We start from the raw sequence: 24,733 nt of genomic DNA, 5'->3' as shown, positions 1-24,733 counted from the left end.
GGTTTTTGCCAAGTACTAGAGACCTGGATTGGCAAGCGTTAGAATGGACTACTGGGCTTGATGACCCAGTAAGGCTATTCTTATGTTCTTATGTCCATAGTGACTTTTCCTCCAGGAAATTGTCCAAACCCTTCTTAAAACCAGCTACGCTATCCGCTCTTACCACAACCTCTGGCAATGCGTTCCAGAGCTTAACTATTCTATGAGTGAAAAAATATTTCCTCCTATTGGTTTTAAAAGTATTTCCCTGTAACTTCATTGAGTGTACCCCGGTCTTTGTAATTTTTGATGGAGTGAAAAATCAATCCCCTTGTACCCGTTCTACTCCACTCAGGATTTTGTAGACGTCAATCATATCTCCCCTCAGCCAATGTCAAAAGCAAGCTTTCTCTGCAGCAAATTGAGTGGAAGGAGATAGTTTTAGACCTGCTTCCAGTTCCTTCTGTTCAGGCCACAGTGAAGCTTTAGAGTGATTGAGGTTGGAATGTTTGATAGAAAAAGACCAGAGAGAGACATGTGAAGTTCATGTTGCACCAGCCAAATGATAGGCAATGGCCAATATGTTAAATTGTTCGAACAACACCTTCACCCCTCCCCATTTTACTTCCTGGGGTGATATATCAGGAGGAGCAATTTTTTTATTTCTTTTAAATTCTGGAAAGAAGATAGGGAGTGGGGTGGGAGGGTGGAGCCAGGAACAGTGACCTGCAGAGTCTTATCACCATGCTAGGTGTGGCTTTACTCACACTATGGCTTGTGGCTTCTTATTTTATGTAAGGTTTCCTTAGTAATGGTGTTGCTTTTCAAATATTTTTGCAGTAAGCAGAAAATGGGAAAAAGAAGCTACACATTTTTAGGCTCGCCTGTCGGACATGGTTCATCTGGGACCTCAGTGTTGGGTCTTCCATGGTCCAGAAATGCTAAAACATCACAGAAGGGAATGAAAATAATGCACAAACTTTTATCTAAAAAATGGAAACTCTTTGGAACTTGATTCGCATCTAGGATAGCTCATTGTATAACAAACGCTAAGCATAACCACAGTAAAGACAAAAAAACAAAAAGAGAGAAAAGAACTGGGGCATCTTCTATGCTCCAAAAAATAACAGGAAAGCTCTACGGCTTTGATAAAGATATGACATAAATGCTCTCAACCTATAAAATGGAGGTAAAGGTGAATTATGTTACTGAAGGATGACTCGAGAGAATATAAAGTAATTATCCACTGAAGTGATGTGAAACATTTTTACTTTTTTTTTTTTTTTTTAATGTAACATGATGACGTGTCTGTTATTATTTCACAAATTGATGTATGTTGTGGGTTGCTAAACCCCGTTCTTTCACATTAATTATCCCTTCTGCTAAATGTGCTCATGCTATCCAACTTGATCAAATCTAGCATGAAGGGGCCTTAATGAGCGCAGCTGTATTTATCAAGCTGCACCAGCTAATTCTTTCCAGTTGCCAACCCCTGCAATCGACCGACCGACGAGCGTTATAGGAAGCCAGGGCTTATGTTCATTTCTGAAAGGTGGCCCACATGGCATGATGCCTCGGGACAAGAGGGCTCTGTATTCTAAGAAAACGTGCATGCTTTATTAAACGCTTCTGGCGCTTTCTGTTTCCTACCACACTGCTGCCGTTGATGCGATGAACAGACCTTTTGGAGTGTTCAGATCATGAAGCAATTTGTTGAAGTTAAAATTTTCAGAGATTTTTTTTTTTTTTTTTTAGCTCTACAGTCATCGTATTGCAACAGAGCAGGTATTATTCATTACGCTCCTGTTCGTTCTAAGTTTTTAAACCTTCCTTATTTTATGCTGGGCACAGAATCTTCCCCTTCCTACAAGCTTGCTCTTTTCGTTTAATGACTCTGAGACCTGTCCTCTTCTCACTGGCTGCTCTTCATATTTTTGTGGCTTCTTAATTGCATTCTTCTTCTTTTTTTTTTACTGGTCTACTTATTTCAAGATTCCCATGGGCTAGACACTATCATCATTTTAATCTCGGGATACAGTGTGTGAAAAAAAAAAACATGTGTTCTGCATACAAATGGTCTTATTGGAGGATTGACAGCTTGGGCCAGGAAAATTTATATTCTTAGTCATGAGGCTACATGATCTTTCTCCAGTAACTATTAGAATTACAAATGAAGGCAAAGCTTCTGCATACTTTCTCCTGAAAACTTTGATCAAAAATGTGCCTTTCTTTTAACAGATATGCCCAGTGCAATTGTATACATTTTGTTCCATGACTTGTCTTTTCGACCGTTTTGTATTTGTCGATAGGAAACATTTACGTTGCTTACAATTTTTTTATTTTTCACCCTTTAGGGGCTGTGTCTATAAGTGACTCTTTAGTGAGTTGCTTTCGTATCAAGATGGTATAAGGGATAAACAACTTGTTAATACTGTGTTTCCCCCAAAATAAGCCCTAGCATGATTTTCGGGGTATGTTTTAATATAAGCCCTACCCTAAAAATAAGCCCTAGTTGAAGCGCTGGATTCGCCGGCAGCAGCGCTTCCCCCTGCCGTGCAACTGAACCACAGCTGACCCTCCCATATTTCCATCATTCCCTCCTGTCCAAACCCTGCTGACCACCCAACTGTGAGACCGACATATCTTCCTCCAAACGGCAGCGTCAGCAGCAATCTAAACAGGCTGCTTCACGGCCTCCTCCCGCCGGGGGCATTCCTCTGCCGCATCACTGATGATGTCATCAGCAACGCGGCACACGGAAAGAAGAATCCCTTTAGAGCTCCCATATTTGAGCCCTAAACAGGAAACCTGCCCTAACAGTAGAAGTAGAAACTAAAATGCAAGATATCAGAAATGCACATTTCCCAAAGTTGTAAAGCGCAATAAACCGCATTCCGGTATAACTGGTATGTACGCACTATAATTACACAACAACCTGCAGGTGAAAGAAAAAAGCCTCAGAAGGCACACAGAACCATTTCTAATGTGCCTGATGAAATGAGCTGATGACCTCTAGCTCTATTTCATACCATTAAACATAGGCAAAGGGGGGGGGGAACCCTTTCACCATGCTTATTCAAATCGGCAGAGAAAAAGAACAATCATAAACAGTAATGTAATGTAATGTAATTTATTTCTTATATACCGCTATATCCTTTAGGTTCTAAGCGGTTTGAAGAAAATATACATTAAGATTATAAATGAGAAGTAAGAAGGTACTTAAAAAATTCCCTTACTGGCCCGAAGGCTCACAATCTAACTAAAGTACCTGGAAATTAATAAAGAAGAGAAAATAAAGATGGTTGAAAAAAGAAAAATTCTATGTGAACTTATAGGATGGAAATTAAACTGACAGTGAAGAACTGTATGAAAAATACATATGGAATGCAGTTAGAGAGGGTAGGTTACAATCTATTTATGGTATTTGTTTAATTGGAAGGTGTTAAGGTGGGTAATTTGGGGGAAGGTTATCTGAAGGTAGGTGAATCTTCTGGAGGTAAAAGAGGAGGGGTTAAAATATTTGGATGAATTTTTTGAAAAGCAGGGTTTTGATTTCTTTTCTGAATGTTTTGAGGTTGTCTGATATTGTCATAAGATTGGAGATGGAATGGTTGATTTTTGCTGCTTGTGTTGCCAGAAGGTTGTCAAACATTTTCTTGCGTTATGTGCCTTTGAGTGGGGGGAAGGCAAAAGGGTTCGAGGTTCTTCTGTGTCTTGAGGTGGAGATTTGGTTTAAGCGGTTATTTAGATAGGAGGGGGAAGAGCCGTGTAATGCTTTGAATATCAGGCAGTAAAATTTGAATTGGATTCGTGCTTGTATGGGTAGCCAGTGAGAGTCTAAGAAGGCAGTTGTTATGTGATCATATTTTTTGAGTGAGTAGATCAATCTCATATGCTTTAAACTCTTATGCACAAACTGGGTTATATTTAAGCCTAAACAACGTTTTTGTGCTGCCCCCACAATCAAAACTCAGTCTTCAAGACAGCCTCTAGACTATATTTAATATTTTTACATTTTTTTAAGTCTTCAGAGTGCCAACCACCAGCCAAATATTTTTAGGCTTATGTTATTTCATTGGCATATTTGTCTTCATCAGACTTGTTTTTATTTTAGCTAGTCCAGTGCTCTGTGCTTTAAATGTGCATTTTGGCCCAGATTCTGTAAAGTGCGTCCCTATTTTAGGCAGCTGTAGGCATCCTACAGCTGTCTAATCAGCCAATTGGGATGCACCTTTTTTTTTTTTTAATGCTCCCCAGGCAGGCTCTACCATCTCCCTAGAGGTAGAGACGCTTACAATGCTCGCCTACATTGTAAGTAGACGAGTTCGCTATACTTATCGCAGCAAGTGATCTCCCTGCCGCGGCTGCCTGTCTCTCCCCTTGATCGTCGGCAGGAGGGTGCCCAACCCCTCCTGCCGTAAGGCTGCCCACCCAACAACCCAATTGCCGGCAGGAGAGTGCCCAACCCCTCCTGCCAGAGGACACCGCCCCTCTGGACCCCCCACCCCCACGCTAATTCCCCCCTATGCTAACACTGCCCACCCCTGCTAACAGCCACCCCTGATGACCCCCCTAACCTCCCCCCCCAACTAACCTCTAAATTGTTGGCCGGCCGTCCGGGTCTTGCTGCCGTCCAGCCCACCTTGTCGAAATGAGGCGGGCCCACCTCTTCCCGGCCCATCCCCGCTAAGCCTAAGGCCTGATTGGCCCAGGCTTCTAGAAGCCTTACGCTTAGCGGGGATGGGCTGGGAAGGGGCGGGTCCGCCTCATTTCGAAAATCATGCTAGGGCTTATTTTTGGGGTAGGTCTTATTTTCAGGGAACCCCCCACTACACTTACAACTCGCGCTCTGAGCACTTACAACTCGCTCCTCTGCCACCCTCTGCCTTCCCGTTTGCGCTCTGAAGGGGTGTGTGTGGGGAACGTCCCACTACACTCGTGCTCTCATTGAGGGGGGCGTGCAATTTTGAGGGGGTCACGCGCTCTGAGGGGTATGTGTGGGGGAACCTTTACAATGACATGCTCAGGGGGTGTTCAATGCCGACGCACTCTGAATTAGAACATTGCCGCAAACCCTACCCCCCACTACACTTACAGTTGTGCCTCGACAATTCCGCTCCCTTCATGTGTACACTTGTCGGTGCGCACATTTGTCGGAGAGGAATTGTCAGGGTGCAATTGTCCTGCGCGCTATTGACGGTATACCTTAGAATCTGGTAGGCAAGGAAAGAGAATATAGGACCTGTAATGGTTTGTGCAGAACCAGGAAAGAGGTAATAATGATCCCTATCCAAGAGGAGGAAAAGGCCACGGGAAAGTCGGAAGGAGAGCAAAGTGGAGAGAAAAGCAAGCAATGAGAGGAGAGAAGGGCAAAAGACTGGTATTGGAAAGGCTTAAAAAATTTTTTTTTTTAATTCTCATTGAAGTGGTCTCAAAACTATTTCTGATAGGCAAATAATTGGCCAGATTTCCAGGTTCTCACCTTCTCTTGTTTCATCTAGTAGACCACATTCCCCTTCCTTCATGCATAAGAACATAAGAACTGCCATCTCCGGATCAGACCTTCGGTCCATCAAGTCCGGTGATCCGCACACGTGGAGGCCCAGCCAGATGTACACCTGGCGTAATTTTAGTCACCCATATTCCTCTATGCCTCTCGTAAGGAGATGTGCGTCTAGTTTGCTTTTAAATCCTAGAACGGTGGATTCCGCAATAACCTCCTCTGGGAGAGCATTCCAGGAGTCCACCACTCGTTGCGTGAAAGCAGAACTTTTTGACATTTGTCCTGGACTTGTCCCCCTTCAGCTTCAGTCTGTGTCCTCTTATCCGTGTCACAATCTCAGCTCTGGAATGTTGCTACTCTTTGGGGTTCTGGAATCTTGCTATTCTTTGAGATTCTGCCTGGAATCTCAGAATTGCACGCCCCCCTCAATGAGAGCACGAGTGTAGTGGGACGTTCCCCACACACACCCCTTCAGAGCGCAAACGGGAAGGCAGAGGGGTTCTAGAATCTTTTGTTACTCTTTGGGATTCTGGAATGTTGCTACTCCATTGTAACATCACTGATGAGGTTGGCTCTGAGGCACTGTGGAATGAGGCATTATAAGAACATAAGAAGCGCCATCTCCGGATCAGACCTTCGGTCCATCAAGTCCGGCGATCCGCACACGCGGAGGCCCAGCCAAGTGTACACCTGGTGTAATTTTAGTCACCCATATCCCTCTATGCCTCTCGTAAGGAGATGTGCGTCTAGTTTGCTTTTAAATCCTAGAATGGTGGATTCTGCAGTCACCGCCTCTGGGAGGGCATTCCAGATTACCTCTTCTTACTTCCTCATGCTTCTTGATACCCATCATTGTTCACTACTATCAGCGGAGAGGCTAATGGAGTTGTCACTTTCATGGGGCCGCAACGCCGGTAGTTTCAAGTTTCTTTATTTTTGATATACAGTTTATCATACAAGTATCTAAACGATTTACAATAATATGAAATATTTAAAAAAATAAAAGCTTATCTAAACTAAGATAAAGGGTAACGTCGGCATACTGACGTGCATGATCCATTAGGAGAGGACGGGAAGGAGAGATTAATGAATTCATCGAGATGAAAATAAAAATAGAAAGAGGAAAATTGGAAAGGGAAATACAGCTAATTCTTTTGTATTTCTGATTCTGCTGGCATGGACTCGTCCCCTACATTAGCTCTTTGGGACAGGAACTTGGCACCCTTTTATCTTTTGCATAGATGCAGGGCCGCCATCAGAAATTTCTGGGCCCCTTACTGAGCAATCCTATTGGACCCCCCACATACCCCTTCTTCCATGGGCCGAATACACACATACTTTTCTCTGTCGCCGCACTCTTTGACCAAAAGATTTGTAAGCCTGCAACCACGTCAAGGTAGACTCTTTCAGCAGGGCCCAAACCTAACCTAAACTAAACTAATCTATACCTATCTATTCTAAACTAACATATGTCTAATACTGAACTAATAACAAACTAACAAACATCTGCATAATAAATAATAGTGCTAGTAGCTATAATTCACTTTTGAATGTAAAATCTCAGTTAAGGATTTCTTTTGACCTTTGTAGGCCAGAAGTAGATCACAATTGCACAATATTTTTTGTAACAAGTATTAAATGTGTTTTTATAAATACTGTAAGCTTAATAAATATATCAGAAAAAACTACACATCTGAGCGCATATCTGAACATACACATCTGTATGATCCCATCCTCCTCAGCTTGCCTATAGCTGCATCTTACATGTTAAAAATGTACGATATGTTGATATGTACACCTTCCTTCCTATCCATCCTCCTCAGCCTGTCCTTACACATCCACAGCTGCATGTTAATGATGATGTATATGTTATGATGATAAATAAGTGCATAGGAGCACATCATTAACATGCAGCTATGGATGAATATATAATGATGTTATGAGTGTGCACCTCTTCCTTCCCATCCTCCTCAGCATGTCACATACAGCATGTTACATTACACAGACTTTGTGTAATGTAACATGCTGTATGTGACATGCTAAGGAGGATGGGAAGGAAGAGATGCACACTCATAACATCATTATATATTCATGAATCAATCTGATAATCATCACCACCAGGCTGTGTGTGTTATGGGATGGAGGAAGAAAGGTGCATGGGATGGAGGAAGAAAGGTGCATGTTTAAATTGCGCGGGGACAGAAATCCCACCCGTCCCCACCCGTCCCCGCCAAAGTCCCACCCGTCCCCATGAGGAATCCCTCCGTCCCCACCCATCCCCGCGAGGAATCCCCTCGGTCCCCGCCCGTCCCTATAAACTACAGAAATAGTTATTTCATTTAATTATGCTACTGAATTAAAGTCTCTGGTAGAAACTCATTTAAAAATAAGCAAAAAGACTTTATTAATTTGGAAATATTAATTGGGAAGAATACATACTTTGTAAACGGGTTTCTACCAGAGCCTCTAATGTTTATAAATTTTTATCAACACAACGAATATACTACTTTATCCTGAAGCAAAAAAAAAAAAAAAAGAATTTATTTCCTACCTTTGTTGCCTGGTTTCTGCTTTCCTCATGTTCTCATTTAATTCCTTCCATCCACTGTCTCTCTTCTTTCTGCGTCTTCCATTTGCTCTGTTACTGTGCCTCTCCCTTTCTCCCCCTCCCAAATTGGTCTGGCACCCATCTTCTTCCCTCCGCTCCCCCCATAGTCTGGCATCTCTGTCTTCTTCCCTGCCAGTGTCTTCTCCCCCCTCTGTCTTCCACATTTGCTTTCAGTGTCCTTCTCCCCCCTGTCTTCCCCATGTGCTTTCAGCGTCCTTCTCCACCCCTTTGTCTTCCCCATATCCTTTCAGGGTCCTTCTCCCCCCTCTGTCTTCCCATGTCCTTTCAGCGTCCTTCTCCACCCCTTTGTCTTCCCCATGTCCTTTCAGGGTCCTTCTCCCTCCTCTATCTTCCCCATGTGCTTTCAGCGTCCTTCTCCCCCTCCTCCTGTCTTCCCCATGTTCTTTCAGCATCCTTCTCCACCCCTTTGTCTTCCCCAGTGCTTTCAGCGGCCTTCTCCCCCCTCAGTTTTACCCATTTCCCTTAAGCGTCTTTTCTTCTCCACTCCACCTTTCCTCTCTTTCTCCCTCCCTGCCCCTTACCTTTGTGGCACTTCCCCACCCGACCGACAACAGAACAGGCCACGAATTTAAATTACCTTCTTACAGCAGCTGGAGTATTGAAGCTGCTGTAAGAAGGTAATTTAGATTCGCTGCTACAGGGCAGGGAGGTTTGTCGGCCGGGCCTGTTGTCGGTCAGGGGAAGCGCCACAAGGCTAAGGGGACCTGACCGGCTGTGCACACTCCCCCCCATGGCTGCACCGGGGCAGACCGCCCCCCCCCCCCCCCCCACTTTCGGTACACGACTGCCTTTTCCCTATCTGCCCTGCCGCAAGCAGCCGACCGGAAGTCTTCCCGATCTCAGCGCTGACGTTGGAGGAAGGGAGGGCTTTGCTTAAGCCCTCCCTCCGACGTCAGCGCTGACATCGGGAAGACTTGCGTTCTGCTGTGTGCTGCGGCAGGGCAGGTAAGGAGAAGGAGAGGAGACTATGCTTGCGACCCTGGGGGAGCCCGGGCCCCCTGTCAGCTCCGGGCCTCTGAATGCAGGACTGGTAATACTGCCCTGATGGTGGCCCTGCATAGATGAGGCAGCGATCTGTTGTACTCTTCAGTTTCAAGAAGCTTTATCACCAGCTTCTAAGCAGCAACTTTCACAGCCGTCATGCAGCTCCCTGCGCAACTCGGTCCAAAGCTCAACGCCCCGCAAATAATGTCAGCCCCCCTAATTTTCAAATCCTTCCACAGAAGGATTCATTCCCGGCCCCTTTTTGTCTTCATCAAAACTGTAGCAGCTTCTTTTTCATCCAACCCCTATCGCATTTCAGAATCTGGGATCCCAGCCCGACATTCACCTTCGCTTTGCTGTTCTACTCATCAATGTGTCCACAACCCCAACACCTGACACCCCTGTAGCCTTTCCAGCAACTTTCCAGTAAGCTCCAAATACTCAATTATCTTCAACCCTGCTGTTTTCTCACTACAGCAAACAGAAAAACCTCAATGTTCCACTTGAAAAGGGGGAACACACACACAAAAAAACATTCTGCTCAAGGATCTATCGTACGAGGAAAGGCTGAAAAATTTGCGGCTGTACTCACTCGAGGAACGTAGGGAGAGAGGAGACATGATCGAGACGTTTAAGTATATTACCAGCCATATCGAGATGGAAGAAGAGATTCTCTTTCTCAGAGGACCCTCAGCCACAAGAGGGCATCCGCTCAAACTCAGGGGCGGGAAATTTCATGGCGACACCAGGAAATATTTCTTCACCGAGAGAGTGGTTGATCCTTGGAACGAGCTCCCAGTGCAGGTGATCGAGGCAAACAGCGTGCAAGAATTTAAGAGCAAATGGGATGCCCATGTGGGATCCCTTAGAGGGTTAAGCCAAGGGAACCTGTCACCAGGAGTGGGATCCCTAGGATAGTAGACTTGGGGGTGGGTCAGTAGAGTGGGCAGACCTGATGGGCTTTGGCACTTATCTGCTGTCATCTTCTATGTTTCTTATACAAAAAAAACGTGGAGTAGATGGGCTGTATGTAATCAGGTTTATTAGAAACAAATAAGAAGTAATAAACAGAGAAGCAATATAACCAATAACAACAAATAATCTCAAATAATTTGGTTGGTGCAGATCGAGCTGATCTGCGAGGCAGAATCATCTATGTTAGTCAGATCAGTCTTAGGATACAATAAACCAAGTGCTGTCGTGCTGTAGAGATGGCGTAGAACCGCAAGGCAGGTGGGACCCTATGCGGTCCATGTTTTGGCATAAAAGAATGCATTCTTCAGGGGTCCTTGGCTGCGAATATAATAACGTGGCAATAAAACCATGCACAGCACACGTGAAATGCTAAGGTATCGTAGGATGCCAACAATGAATTTGAGAAAACACCTAGGGCTCCTTTTACGAAGCCGCGTAACTAACCCCCGCGCTAGCCGAAAATCTACCGCGGCCGGCAAATTAGCACACACTATTATGTGCGTTAAACTGCTAACGCGGCTTCGTAAAAAGAGCCCCTAGTATCTAAACACTGCATGTTTGAACTTGATATGTATTTGATATGTTAGTCGGAATAAAGTTTGTCACGAACGAAAACGCCAGCCCATATACTCCACTTTTTTTCTGCATTTGGATATGCAGAGCATTTTGTTTTGCGTTCTCAATACAGCACCCAGCCTACCTGCCTCCACTATGAGCTCACTTTCTGTCAGAACAGGACTCTCAGGGACTACATCTCCCAGTTCTCCCGTGAGCTCACGTTTCTTCTGGAGCTGTGTCGCATTCGCAATCAGTGTTGCGACAAAAGAACATATTTTGGCACACAGGATAGAGTCTGGATAACCAGTTATCTGATAAATGTTTGCTTCTAAATGACAGAATTCAAAACACCAGGCATTGATCATGAAAATGGTAATTTCTACTTCTTAATGATATATTATCCAAATCAGTAGCTTTAATAGTAGGGTTACCAGATTTTTGACAGAAGAAACCCGGACACACGGCCCTGCCCCATTCTGCCTTCAGCCCCACCCCATTCCACCTCTAGCCCCGCCCTGCACAGCATCATCTTTGTTTTCCGAGCTCTGGGCGTGCCTGGAGGGCCTTTGAGCATGCGTGGATGCGTGCGACATTATTTGCGCATGTTCAGAGTTCCCCCGGATGTAGCCGGAAGGTCTGGGCTTTCCAAAGCCTGGACAAACTACCAGGTTTTGGAAAGTTCATCTGGGCACCCAGACAGTCCTCTAAAAAGAGGACATGTCCGGGTTTTCCCAAACGTCTGGTAACCCTATTTTATAGAGTCACTGAAATGAAGATTTTTTTTTTTTTTTTTTTTTTAATACTCCTGCAGCATTAACTGGCCAAAAGTAAATTTATAGAAAACTTCTTATATTTTTATTTCACATCTAATTGATATTCTAGAGACACTATCAAGGGACCATGCACACCCATCTCATGACAGCAACAGTTTAGGAGCTTGGAGAGCAATTTCACAGTTTGAAATAAATCTCTGAGATATAGATGGCCGGGTTTTAGCATTTATCTTAAATATGAACACTGAAGAAACACTGATAAAAAAAAAGAAATCCATATCTGCTTCTTCGAGGAATTGCCTACAGTATTGTAACTTAGGGAGACAGGCTTTCATGAAAACAATTCTTTTATCCACTGAACTGTATCTGCTCCCCAGGACTTTGCTTTTCCTTTAAATGCTTTCCAGGTTAAAAAAAAACCCCAAAACCTTTCATTACACTATTTTTTCTTAATTATTTATTTATTTAAAAATTTTTTATAGCCCGCTACATCCACAGTTCTGACTGGGTTACATAACAACATTCATCAATAATAATAATACCCTGAGCGCACATGCGCACTTCAATGTTTGTGGCTCCGTGCGTCCGTTGCTCCGTGGCCTGCAGAGAAATTATACAGGGTAGCAGAAAGTTGGTAAAGTGTGCGCGGGCGCTTATGACGCATGAGGCGTGCATGTTCCATTTTTATGAGTGGCGGTTTACTTCTCTCAGCAATGGTTATTTTGTGCCAGTTGCCGTTTGCTGCTTGATTTAAAAAAAAAAAAAAAAAAGGTAGGTGGAAGAAGGCGCACAATAATTTACATCCCCCCTAAGATAATTTACATCCTCAATATTCCCCCGACATCACGGACCTCCAACGATATCCCCCTGACATCTACACACACACGGACAGGGGCCAAACAGCCTGGACTGACAGAAAAAGTAGCAGTGAAAGACACAGAAGGACAGGGAGCCAAACAGACGGGACATTGACAGACTGATAGAAAAGGTAGCAGTAAAAGACACACACAGAAGGACAGGGAGCCAGGGAGAGAGATTGAAAGAAAAGAAAAAAAACAGACAGCGGACAAGGAGAAATCAGCAAAAAAAGACATACAGTGGCCAATGAGACAGTCAGCAAGAAAAGACAGACAGCGGCCAAGGAGACAGTCAGCAAAAAAAGACATACAATGGCCAAGGAGACAGACAGCAAAAAAAGACAGACAGCGGCCAAGGAGACAGTCAGCAAAAAAAGACATACAGCAGCCAAAAAAACCAGACAGCGGACAAGGAGAGAAACACACAGAAAAAAGACAGACATACAGCAGCCAAGGAGACAGTCAACAAAAAAGACAGACAGACATACAGTGGCCAAGGAGACAGTCAGCAAAAAAAGACAAACAGACATACAGTGGCCAAGGAGAGAGACAGCAAAAAAAGACAGATAAACAGCGGCCACGGAGACACACAGAAAAAAAGACAGACAGCCCCCACGGAGACAGACCGAAATAAAGAAAGACAGACAGACATACAGCGGCCAAGGAGACAGACAACATGGTAAGTTTTCAGTAAATTTGTTTAACTGTTAAGTCTTCACATCTATTCTAGCACCCGTTAATCTAATGGGCTTAAACACTAGTGATAACTAATGTCAAACCAATATTCAACATGCAATTAAAACATACTAAAATGTACACTTTCTCTTGTACTATGGGCTCCTTTTACGAAGGTGCGCTAAGCGTTTTAGCACACACACCGGATTAGCGTGCGCTACAGCGCGTGCTAGCCAAAAATCTACCGCCTGCTCAAAAGGAGGCGGTAGCGGCTAGCGTGCGGGGCAATTTAGTACGTGCCATTCAACGCACTAAGGCGCTAGCGCGCCTTTGTAAAAGGAGCCCTATATGTACAGAAACTTATAAAAAGAGAAAAAAAAAACAGGCCTGCCTGCCAAAAAGTCAAGAAAAATATCAATTCATTTATATTCCCTCTCAAAAAATTATGTCAGAATTTTAAAAATTGCAAAATATCTTTAGTTGGATCTTTAATTCTATTATACCTTGTGAACATTAACAGCCCTTTCACAAAATTGATTCCCTGGGAGAACAGTATAGAAAATTGTGAAAGGTTTTAACCTCTGATAACCAGAGCTGGTATTGTGATGTCATAATGCCTCATTCCACCTATGCCTAAGTGCCAGCCTCATCAGTGATGTCACAATGGCTTCATTGTCCTATACTTGACTCACTTTTACTACATTTTGGTTTCTGGAGTGGCGCAATGGTTAAAACTACAGCCATTGCGTCCAAAGAACATAAGAATAGCCTTACTGGGTCAGACCAAAGGTCCATCAAACCCAGTAGCCCATTCTCACGGTGGCTAATCCAGGTCACCAGCAGTGTTCCCTCTAAGCGGGCGGGTGTTGTGAGCAAACTTTTTTCACTGTGAGCTAAAAATATCGGGCGCCAGCAAGTTATGAGCCAAATAAATATGTTGCTTTCTACCACAGAACTTCCTTACGTTTGTATGGAATCTATCCCCTTTCAACTTTAGAGAGTGCCCTCTCGTTCTCCCTGCCTTAGCTACTAAGTCTATTCCCTTCAGTACCTTGAATGTTTCTATCATGTCCCCTCTCAATCTCCTCTGCTCAAGGGAGAAGAGGCCCAGTTTCTCTAATCTTTCGCTGTACGGCAACTCCTCCAGCCCCTTAACCATTTTAGTTGCTCTTCTCTGGATCCTTTCGAGTAGTACCGTGTCCTTCTTAAAGTACCAGTGCTGGACGCAGTACTCCAGGTGAGGGCGTACCATGGCCCGGTACAGCAGCATGATAACCTTCTCTGTCTCTTCAGTCCAGCATCTGCCCCTTCCATTCACTGTCTGTCTTTCCCTGCCATCTCTCCTCCTGCCCCCCCCCCACCCCCCAATTTGGTCTAGCATCCATCATCTTCCTTCTGTTCCCCTCATGGTCTGGCATCTCTATCCTTCCCTCCCCCCTGTGGTTTTTAGCATATCTCTCTTCTCATTTCCTCCACTCAGATCTGATCATTCTCTGCTCTCTCTTCCCTTTTCTTCTCTGGTCTTCCTTCTCTATTTTCTGCCTCCATCTAAATTAAATTCTTTCTTACTATTTAGTCCCGTTTCCCTCTTTTCACTGTGTCTACACACAGCTTGTCACCCCTTTCCCTCACCCCTCCATTATCTTACTATTTTCTTCCCCCTTTATTTATCTCCTCCTTCCATCCAGTATGTGTTCTTTCCCCACTTCCATTCAGCATCTGCTCTCCCTTCTCAACTGACATCCATCTGCCTTCTGCTCTCTCTCCCTTCTTCTCACTTCCATCATCTGTCCCCTTCTCTCTCTCTCTCATCTCCTCCATTCCATCATCTGCCCCTTCTCTCTCTCTCTCCCCCCCCCCCAACTTCCATCATCTGCCCCCCTTCCCCTCACCTTTGTGGGTCACTTTCTTTCCCCTGAGGGTGGCTCATGTCACAGGGGAAGCTTTGGCCGAGCAGAACCGCTTGATTGACAGTGGAACTTACTTGATTGATGTCGATGCTGGGGCCCGTTGCCGTTTGAAGGAAAAAAAAAAGGTGGAAAAAAGGAACCTGTAAAGGCGAGAGGAAGGGAAACCTCCAGGACAGCTGCTTTTTGCCCTCCTTCAGCGGCCCAAGAGTTCAGACCAGCAGCGGCAGCTCTGTATGCTTTTAACTTCGGCACAGAGCTGCCCCTAATCAATAGTTTAGCGCGGTTTCATGAGGCAGCCTCGGGGCCTTTGATAGCCGGCCCGCTTCGATGATGCGATGTGGGCCGGCCTAGCAAAGGCCCCGAGGCTGCCTTATGAAACCGCGCTAAACTATTGATTAGGGGCAGCTCTGTGCCGAAGTTAAAAGCATACAGAGCTGCCGCTGCTGGTCTGGAGGTGCGGAGACAAGGCAGGAGGCAAACGCGGTGGAAGGCAGGAGTCCCGGCGAAGGCAGGAGTCCCGGCACAGCGACTGCAACAGGAAGTTGCAAGTCAGCTGACGCCGGCCTTTCGTTGCGGCGGGGACCGAATCCTTCGTGGACCGGCAAGATTTTGTTTGCGGACCGGCGGTTGAAGAACTGTGCTCTACACTGTGTGCGCTGCGACGAGAAACTTGTGCGCTGCGAGGTAATATTTTGTGCGCGTGCGCACGTCAACGCAGCTTAGCGGGAACACTGGTCACCAGTACCTGGCCAAAACCCATGGAGTAGCAATATTCCATGCTACCGATCCAGGGCAAGCAGTGGCTTCCCCCATGTCTTTCTCAATAACAGACTATAGACTTTTCCTTCAGGAACTTGTCTAAACCTTTCTTAAAACCAGCTGCGCTATCCGCTCTTACCACATTCTCTGGCAATGCGTTCCAGAGCTTAACTATTCTCAGAGTGAAAAAAGATTTCCTCCTATTGGTTTTAAAAGCATTTCCCTGTAACTTCATCGAGTGTCCCCTAGTCTTTGTCATTTTTGACGGAGCGAAAAATCGATCCACTTGTACCCGTTCTACTCCACTCAGCACTTTGTAGACTTCAATCATATCTCCCCTCAGCTGTCTCTTTGGGTTCAAACCCAAGTTACTTCTTTTGACTCTGGGCAAGTCACTTAATCCTCCCATTATTTATTTTTATTTTATTGTATCTTTAATGCATTCTTTATTGTAAACCGTTTTGAACCTCACGGTATAGCGGTATATAAGAAATAAAATAAAAATAAAAAATAAATTGCCCCAGGTACATGGGATAGATTGTGAGCCCACTGGGATAGAGAGGACAAAATGCCTGAGTACATTCCTGTAAACTGTTCTGAGCTTCCCTGGGAGAACAGTATAGGAAATTTAATAAATAAAATACATAAATATTGGGCTCAGAATCCAATCCTAGGTCAATGGAGAGTTAGATAGCTTGCCCAGGGTCACGAGGAGCCACAGCAGGAATTAAATCCAGCTCTCCAGGTTCTCAACCCACTGCATTAACCATTAGGCCCCTCTTCCACCCCACTGTGATTTGTATGGACATGAGGTGTCATTATTTGTACCAGGCTTTGTCCAACATAAATGCTGGTGCCTAAAATCAAGTGCAAAATGCCCTTTATAGATTACTTGCTTAGCGCAGATCTTTCTGACGCCTGTCTTTGGACATTATTTAAAGAATCAAGCCCTTAAGCCCAAATTTTAAAAATGGCGCTGTGAGTTAGGTCAAGACTGCAATGTAGGCCAGTTTGTAGCCTCTTAACTACTTTTATTTTTTTTGTGACTTTTATGTTTTTATATTTAAGACAGCCAAGGACCCTCTAAGACCCCTGAGGAAGGCATTTTTATTTTGCCGAAACACAGCCCATGTTGGGCCATTTTTATGGTATACATTCTTTGGTTTCTATCCTGTGGGTCACTTGTGACTATACATACACCCTTTGCGGATCGCTTGTAGATTATTGTTTTAAAGTTATTTGGGACGCTTATTAAATTATAAACTGGTACATCCAAGTTCAAGTTTCAAGTTTATTAAAATTTTGATATATCGATATATCCGATCTTCTGTTCCACAATTGTTTTGTGGTTTTGCTGCTTCCTTTCCTTTGTGGAACCTTTTGGTGCTATTTGGATTTTGTGGTTTTGTCTTCAAGATGATGGGTACACCCCCAAAAATTAATGCAGAGGCTTTACGCCCATTTCATGTTAATATTGACTATTAACACGCGGTAACTCCAAAAGATTAAGTGTACCTCAGTAAATGGTGTTTTAATTCTCTTCCAAGCATAACACTTTTCTAAAAGGTTACCAATTCTTTTACTAATGAGACCTAGAAATGCATCTTTCCGTTGCTTGAAATTATGGTCGCCCAGTGTAGTAAGAAAATAGTTTAAGAACGACAATGGAAATCGTAGATTTTTCTGGGTGCATGAAGAAACTCCGCTTTCATTATGAGCCCAGCAAGTTCACTGTTTTCTTTCTCTCAGGCTGTCAGTCTTACATAATTCAAACAGCTGGAAACCCACAAACAATTTGGGGCCAGACTCTGTAGAAAACGGTGCAGGAAAAATCTTCTCACATATTCAGTGCCATATGGCAAACTGCTTTTTCTTCTAGTCTGTAGCAACTCTTAAGCTCCAAGGAATCTGTAATTATATCCAACTAATTATCTCAGTTTATTTTTAAAGTGCTGGCCTTTCGTTTACAAGGAAAGAAAATTCTGTCTTCCCATTGTCACGTTCAACTGTGTTTGTACCACAGCTGCTGCTAGAAGAAAGAAACTGAAGAAGCCATGCTGTAAAAATTTGTACTTAGTGACAGTGTCGATACTCTTACTGTTTCCTCCGTGCAAATGTAGCATGAAAGAAAGGTACTGACAAGCAACTTTACTGCTTTATGGTTACTTGAGACTTGGATATGGCTTGATGTGTAGATAAAAAGTGGAATAGTGGAGCCTAACAGTGGAGTAGTTATGGGAAGAAAACACAAACCACAGTGGAGATTTGGAATGTTGGTGTGCAACTTTATTCTTCAAGTATTCTTTAAGCCCGTTACATTAAAGGGTGCTAGAATAAATGTGTCTGTCTGTCTTTCTTTCTGTCTCTCTCTCTCATTGGCCACTCTCTGTCTGTCTTTCTTTCTTTCTGTCTCTCTCTCTTTGCCAATTTCTGTCTGTCTTTCTTTCTGTCTCTCTCCTTGGCTGCTGTTTGTCTGTGTTTCTTTCTTTCTGTCTCTCTCTCTTTCTCCTTGGCCGCTTTCTGTCTGTCTTTCTTTCTGTCTCTCTCTCTTCTTGGCTGCTTTCTGTCTGTCTGTCTTTCTTTCTGTCTCTCTCTCTCCTTGGCCGCTTTCTGTCTGTCTTTCTTTCTGTTTCTCTCCTTGGCTGTTGTCTGTCTGTCTGTCTTTCTTTCTTTCTGTTTCTCTCTCTCCTTGGCTGCTTTCTGTCTGACTGTCTTTCTGTCTCTCTCTCTCTCATTGGCTGCTGTCTGTCTGTCTTATTTTCTTTGTCTCTCTTTGGCCGCTGTCTGTCTGTCTGTGTTTCTTTCTTTCTGTCTCTCTCTCTCTCGCCTTGGCCGCTTTCTGTCTGTCTTTCTTTCTGTCTCTCTCTCTTCTTGGCTGCTTTCTGTCTGTCTGTCTTTCTTTCTGTCTCTCTCTCTCCTTGGCCGCTTTCTGTCTGTCTTTCTTTCTGTTTCTCTCCTTGGCTGTTGTCTGTCTGTCTGTCTGTTTTTCTTTCTTTCTTTCTGTTTCTCTCTCTCCTTGGCTGCTTTCTGTCTGTCTGTCTTTCTGTCTCTCTCTCTCCTTGGCCGCTGTCTGTCTGTCTTATTTTCTTTGTCTCTCTTTGGCCGCTGTCTGTCTGTATGTTTGTCATTCTTTTTGTCTGTGTCTTTCCCTGGTCACTTGTCTGTCTGTCTTTCTTTATGTCTCTCTGTCTCTCTCCCTGGCCCCCTGCTTGGCTATCTCTCTCTGTTGTGCCATGCCTGCCTGTCTCTACATGGTCCCCTTCTGTCTCCCCCCCTGAGTAAACCAAGATTGCTGCCTGCTCCCCAGAACACCCCTCCCCTCAAAGCAGCCCCCTTTCTCTCTCCCCCTCCACATCCCTGTGTAGCAGTAGCAGCCGGATGCCTCGCAGCACCAGCACACTGTCCACTTCGTCCAGGCCGAATGACACCCTCCTGCCGTTGCTCTTGGTGCCACACATGCTGCACATGCCGCAAACCGATGCACACATGCCACACGCACACCGCATGCGACGCAAATTGAACACGGCCACAGAAGCACACAGCACGGCGTCAGGGATCACTGCCTCCTAAGTGCGCATGCGTGCTTAGGGATTTATTATAGAAGATTGTGTAAAATTGTATGGTGGCTCGACATGCACGTGTTTCGGCCATTACGGCCTGCCTCAGGACCATTAGTCCTTACGTAGATATGTTTGGGCAGTGTGGCTGAAAACAACTTGGCAACCTCAAAAAAGGTTCTCTCGAAGATTCCGTTTGGGCCACTCTGCTGAAGAGCGATCGAGACGCATGAGCAGACCATCCTCGTTGGCTGTAGATGCGAACCGCACATGCGCTTGCTCTCTGCACAAGCGAGGTCAAAACAAAGAGGGAGGGGTGGCTGAAGTTTCGAGTTGACATTTCAATGGAACAGAACACGCTTTAGCCAAGATTATGGAACAGAACACGCTTTTAACCCGCGGGTTAAAACCACGGGCTCGCAGGGCGGCAGAGAGCAGGAGAGTCGGCAGGAACAGTAAGACACTGGTCCTCAGCTGCCTACCTACTTATGCATGCCATTTCCCCTCATTTGCATGTACGGATCGGATCGGGCAGAAGGTTAGTGAATCAGGTTGCCTCAAGCCGCAGCCACTACGGTTAATGTGCCGCTGCTCGAGAAAGATTGCAAGACACTGGTTTAGAGAAAGGCATTTTCAGCTTTCCTGAAAGAGCAGGCTTTGGCATAGGAGGCGGGTTTCAGGGACCTGCATGTGTTTGTAGAGGGATCGGGAGGATGTGGGAAATGTTGCTTTGTTTTTTGGGGGTTTTTTTACTGCATGGCGTGGGCCTTGAAACAATAACGGATCCAGCTTGGGGCCTGCTATCTTTGTCCTGCTGCCACCAGGAACACTTTGATACTCCCAGCAGCAGCAGCAACATCAAACCAAACCTACCATGGGATTCACTGATCTACAAACCCCAGAGCAAGTTTTCATGAGCGAAATAGAACACAAACATGCCATCTGTCCACAAATTGGTAATTATGCCCCTACACTTTAAGCATTCGTAGGACAGAGAAATATTTACTCTACCTTAATGTAACAAACCATGAGGTACCAGTGAAAGGCACGAACCAAATCTAAATAAAAAATCAATAATAGAATAAAGCACAGTAATGATCATCTACCAGGACACGCTGAGCCACTGACCTGGAACTGCTTTGAACTGCAACAAATGTACTTTCCATGATTACAAACTGAAATCATAAAAAGCTAATTTGCCACAGTTCAAGGCTTCAGGGGCATAGCGAAATTCCTCAGTTGCCGTGCAGCTCAAAGGCACCGCAAGAATTTTCCAATCCCGTGGACTAGCAGTTCATCACAAGATTAGCAGATAAGAAATGCCGGATTGCAGGTTTTAAAAGTGCTCGGAGTGCAAGCCAGAAATAGAGAATCCGTTCTGCAGTTACTGATGAGAGAAACCAGCCCATGGCAGCCAGCAGAGCCCATCTCATCAGCTACTAAAGTGAAGAGGACCCCTCCCCAATGTAGCTGTTTAGAAAGGGATGAAAGTGTAAACTTTTGAGGCTGAAAGGGCTTATAGGTGAGAGAGGCAGTGCCCTTCTTAACCCTTTACTGGGCATTGTTGCATGTGCGGATCGGATCGGGCAGAAGGTTAGTGAATCAGGTTGCCTCAAGCCGCAGCCACTATGGTTAATGTGCCGCCGCTGGTTTTTTTTTTTTAATGGCTCTTATGGGATCTGCATAGGCGTGGATGCAATGACATCACGCGCAGGCGCTGGTGCGTATGACATCACCACCTCGCATCTGCGCATGTGCGGATGCCCCCCTCCCGATGCGATTTCTTTTCAAAACCCGGACAAAGTGTCGGGTTTTGGAAAGCTGTACGGACCCCCGGACATGTCCTCATAAGGAGAACACGGCCGGGGAAATCCGGACGTCTGGTAGCCCTATTATGAGAGATCTGCATCACCAAATGCCTGCTACAGCTCTTCCGCACCCCCCAAAAAAAATTTTTTTTACTACAACTTTTCACCATCTGCCAATTCAAGGGTTAAAACATACTTACAAAAACATCCCCCACTCTGAGAGTTTGGATATGAATATACAGCTGGAAATTTTCCCCACGTTCCGTTATTTTGGTCTTTGTTGCTGAAGAGTTAGCGGCCGCAGAGCCATCATGGTGCATTGAAGCTGTTGGTTCTTGTTTAAGTGGCCTTTTGTCGTGTTCTAGAACTGGCAAGAGATTCTCCTCGTCTTGAAAACTGCTTGAGAAGTTCTTCTTGGTGCTTCCATGCTCCCTGCTCTGAAATTTAAAAAAAACAAACAAAAAAACCCAAGGTGATGGCTAACTAGTAAACCTAAAAATGCCCCATAGAAGCCTTTTGGTGCCATGATCCTCTATTAAAACTGACTAGGATTCAAGCATTCCAGTTATAGGAAACAATTTATAAACTGTCCATAACAGGTCAAAGTTCACAAGAACTTTTCACCACCCACTGATATGGCATGAAATTTTAGAGAAAGTACAATGTGCACTTCCACTTTGAAACTTGCTATGGAACCTTTGCATTTGCTTTCTGTACAGGCAGAGGTTCTTTTGAAATAATGCGTGCTAAGGATGTGCATTTGGTTGAATAAGTGCATGGAAAATATTTGAATGCATATGAATTAACACACCTAAAATAGTTTGCATATGCTAAAATTTTTATGAATCAGTTTGAAACAAAATGATAACAATGTCTGAAGATCAGGGAAATGGTGCAAAAATGCCTACACAAAATAAGGAGTGGAATTGTCCTAATAAGACTGGTGAACACAAGCTATTGCAAAAATGTCCTTTTATTCATCCAATGGTTCAAATGACTTTATTCATCCAATAACTCAATGACTCGACATGTACATGTTTCGGCCAAACAGGCCTGCTTCAGGAGTCAAGAGCAGTGTTCTTCAACCTTTTTACACCTATGGACCGGCGGAAATAAAAGAATTATTTTGTGGACCGGCAAACTACTAAGACTGAAATTAAAAAAAACATTTCCGCCCCGTCTCCGCGATCTCGGTCCCCGCAAACCATCTGATCCCATCCGCACAAGCCTCAGTTATGATTTTATATTGAATGTATTTTATTAAAGTACAAAAAGAAACAATATTCTGTATAATTGTCATTTTATAAATACAAATAATACAGAGCAAGGATCAACACAACCCCTGTCTCTCCTCCCCTTCACATATATCCCCTCTACTATCAAGAAAACTGAATAAGCCAAATTATTGCAGAATGCTACACAGAAATATCATGCTAACAGAATACCATAGTCACACATGACAGGAATAGTATTAGGGCAGTGCTCCCTGGTCAGAGAGAGCCCTAAGCCAGCTGGAAGCTAAAGAATCCCTGCCAGGGCTTTGCAGTCTCCAGTTATGTCTAACACCAGCTCTAGCATGATATATATTTCAAATCTGATATATTCTAATGACAAAATAAAAATAAAATTATTTTTTCTACCTTTTGTTGTCTCTGGTTTCTGCTTTCATCTTCTTTTCACTCTCTTCCTTCCAGCATCTGCCCTGTCTCGTCAATCCTGCATCTGCCCCTTCCATCTACTGTCTGCCATCTCCCCCTTCCATATGGTATCTGCCTTCTTTCTATGTCCCTCTCCCCTTTCAATCCCCCTCTCTCCCTTTTACATGATTCATTCTAGCTTCACTGCTCTCTTCATTTTTATCTCTCCTACACCAGATCTAGCATATTTGTCCCTCTCTCCTTATTTCTCTGCTGACCCGGTTCCCAGCATCAGTCTCTCTACTTTCTCATTCCTGTCTCTCCCCTTTCCCTCATCTGATCTCTCCATTCCACCCAGATCTCTTCCCCTCCTCTAATCTCCCTGCCAGCTGTTTCTTCCTTTTTTCCTTCTCCCTTCCCTCCTCCCCCTATCCAACAGTAACTATCTTTCCAATTCTTTCCCTCCTCCCCTCCCAGCAGCATCTCTCCTTCTACCTCCCTCCAGGTCCAGTAGCAGCTCTCCCTTTATCCAGTAGCTTCCCAGGCTCCAACAGTGGCTTCCTCCCCTTCCCTCAGCTCTCTCCCCTCCCAGCAGCTCTCAGTACTTGCCTGCAGCAGCAATTCACTTAAGCAGCCTTGGGTCCTTTGATGGGTCACGCCGCCTCTGACGAAAGAGGAAGTTGCCGAAGTGAATCACTGCACTGGCAAGTATGAGAGCTGCTGGGAGGGGAGAAAGCCACTGTCGGAGACTCCCCATGATCTCACTCACCCATGCTCCCAAATTCCCGGGCGTGCCCTGCACATTCACCGGTCCTCCCCCCCCCCCCCCCCCCAAACAAGCCAGCACAAACAGCATTGCACCACAGGCCCTGCTGCCCAAGATGAGCTGGAGGCTCCTACCTGCCGCCCTGCCATCAAATCATCACCAGTGAGCTGCCTGCCAACAGGAAAGCTCAGGGCCAGCACCGCACCGCTTGAATACCTGCGGACGCTGTCAACAACCCAGTGCAGCCAGTGAACCCGAAGGCACCCTCTCAACCACCGGGTGCTGGCACGCATCCCGCACGTGGGCGGACTCTTGCCGCACAAGAAAGCCGTCATTGAGGGAAGGTCCAGACACTGCCGATGGCCCCAATCCACACATTGGCCCTGCACACTGCCTGCCACCAACACCACCATAGTCGGGGAGCCAAAGACTGGTGCCGCACCCGGCAGGAAATTTCAGCGGGTTGATCTCACCTGCCCAGCGCAGACAGGCAGGAATTTTCTGCGGACTGGCGATTGAAGAACACTGGTCTAGAGAGTCTTCTGGGTTATGCCAAATGATGTTTTGAATGATATATGAATACTGAAGTCAGTACTACGGTATAGAATCTTTTGAAACAATTCTTGGAGCCAAAAGATCATTAGGGATATCTTGAAAACCCGACTGGCTGGGGGTCCCCTGGGACAGGCTTAAGAACCACTGGTCTAGTTTATGTTATTGCTTTAATATGGAATTGTCCCATATGCCTAAGGGCTGCTCCAGCAACTTAGGAGTTAGTCGACGTTACAAAAAAAAAAAAAAAAAAGGTAATAATAGTATTTTCAGCACTTTTACTGCACAGGGTATTGCTATTGGGTACCTTTCCAATTCATCCAAAAATGTGCTTGTGCAACTAAGGAGTTGTCATCACGGGAAAAAAAAAGTGGGGAATCCAAGGTCAGTGAGGGAATGGGTGATAGCATACTAGAAATATTGGTATATTGCAAGTGTCTGTCCCAAAACATCAGTGTTTATTAGTTTAAACCTAAAATGAAAACAATAAATTATATCTTAGAACAGCGGTTCATAGACAACCCCGTGAAAGACAAAGGCGCGCGCCGACAACTGAGCGCAAGACAGAGGCACGCGCCGAAGAAAATTACAGTTTTTAGGGGCTCCGACGGGGGGTTTTGTTGGGGAGCCCCCCCAGTTTACTTAATAGAGATTGCGCCGGTGTTATGGGGGGTTTGGGGGGTTGTAACCCTCCACATTTTACTGTAAACTTAACTTTTTCCCTACAAACAGGGAAAAAGTGAAGTTTTCCGTAAAATGTGGGGGGTTACAACCCCCCAAGCCCCCCACAACGCCCCCACAACGCGGCGCG

The 24,733-nt window shown here is 44.9% G+C and overlaps 1 protein-coding gene across 1 annotated transcript in view; it reads right to left on the bottom strand.

Annotated features, from left to right (window-relative positions):
* LOC117362346 (cyclic nucleotide-binding domain-containing protein 2-like) overlaps positions 1 to 24,733 on the bottom strand; it is a 161,153-nt gene that overhangs the window by 20,616 nt on the left and 115,804 nt on the right. The window contains exon 13 of the mRNA XM_033948584.1: positions 21,168 to 21,404. Within this exon, the coding sequence (XP_033804475.1) occupies positions 21,168 to 21,404 (237 nt within the window). The remainder of the gene's footprint in view (positions 1 to 21,167; positions 21,405 to 24,733) is intronic.

The sequence above is a fragment of the Geotrypetes seraphini genome, chromosome 6 (assembly GCF_902459505.1).
Source record: "Geotrypetes seraphini chromosome 6, aGeoSer1.1, whole genome shotgun sequence".
Classification (NCBI taxonomy): Eukaryota; Metazoa; Chordata; class Amphibia; order Gymnophiona; family Dermophiidae; genus Geotrypetes; species Geotrypetes seraphini.
The sequence above is the reverse complement of the archived record's forward strand: the minus strand, read 5'-3'. Positions and strand labels throughout refer to the sequence as shown.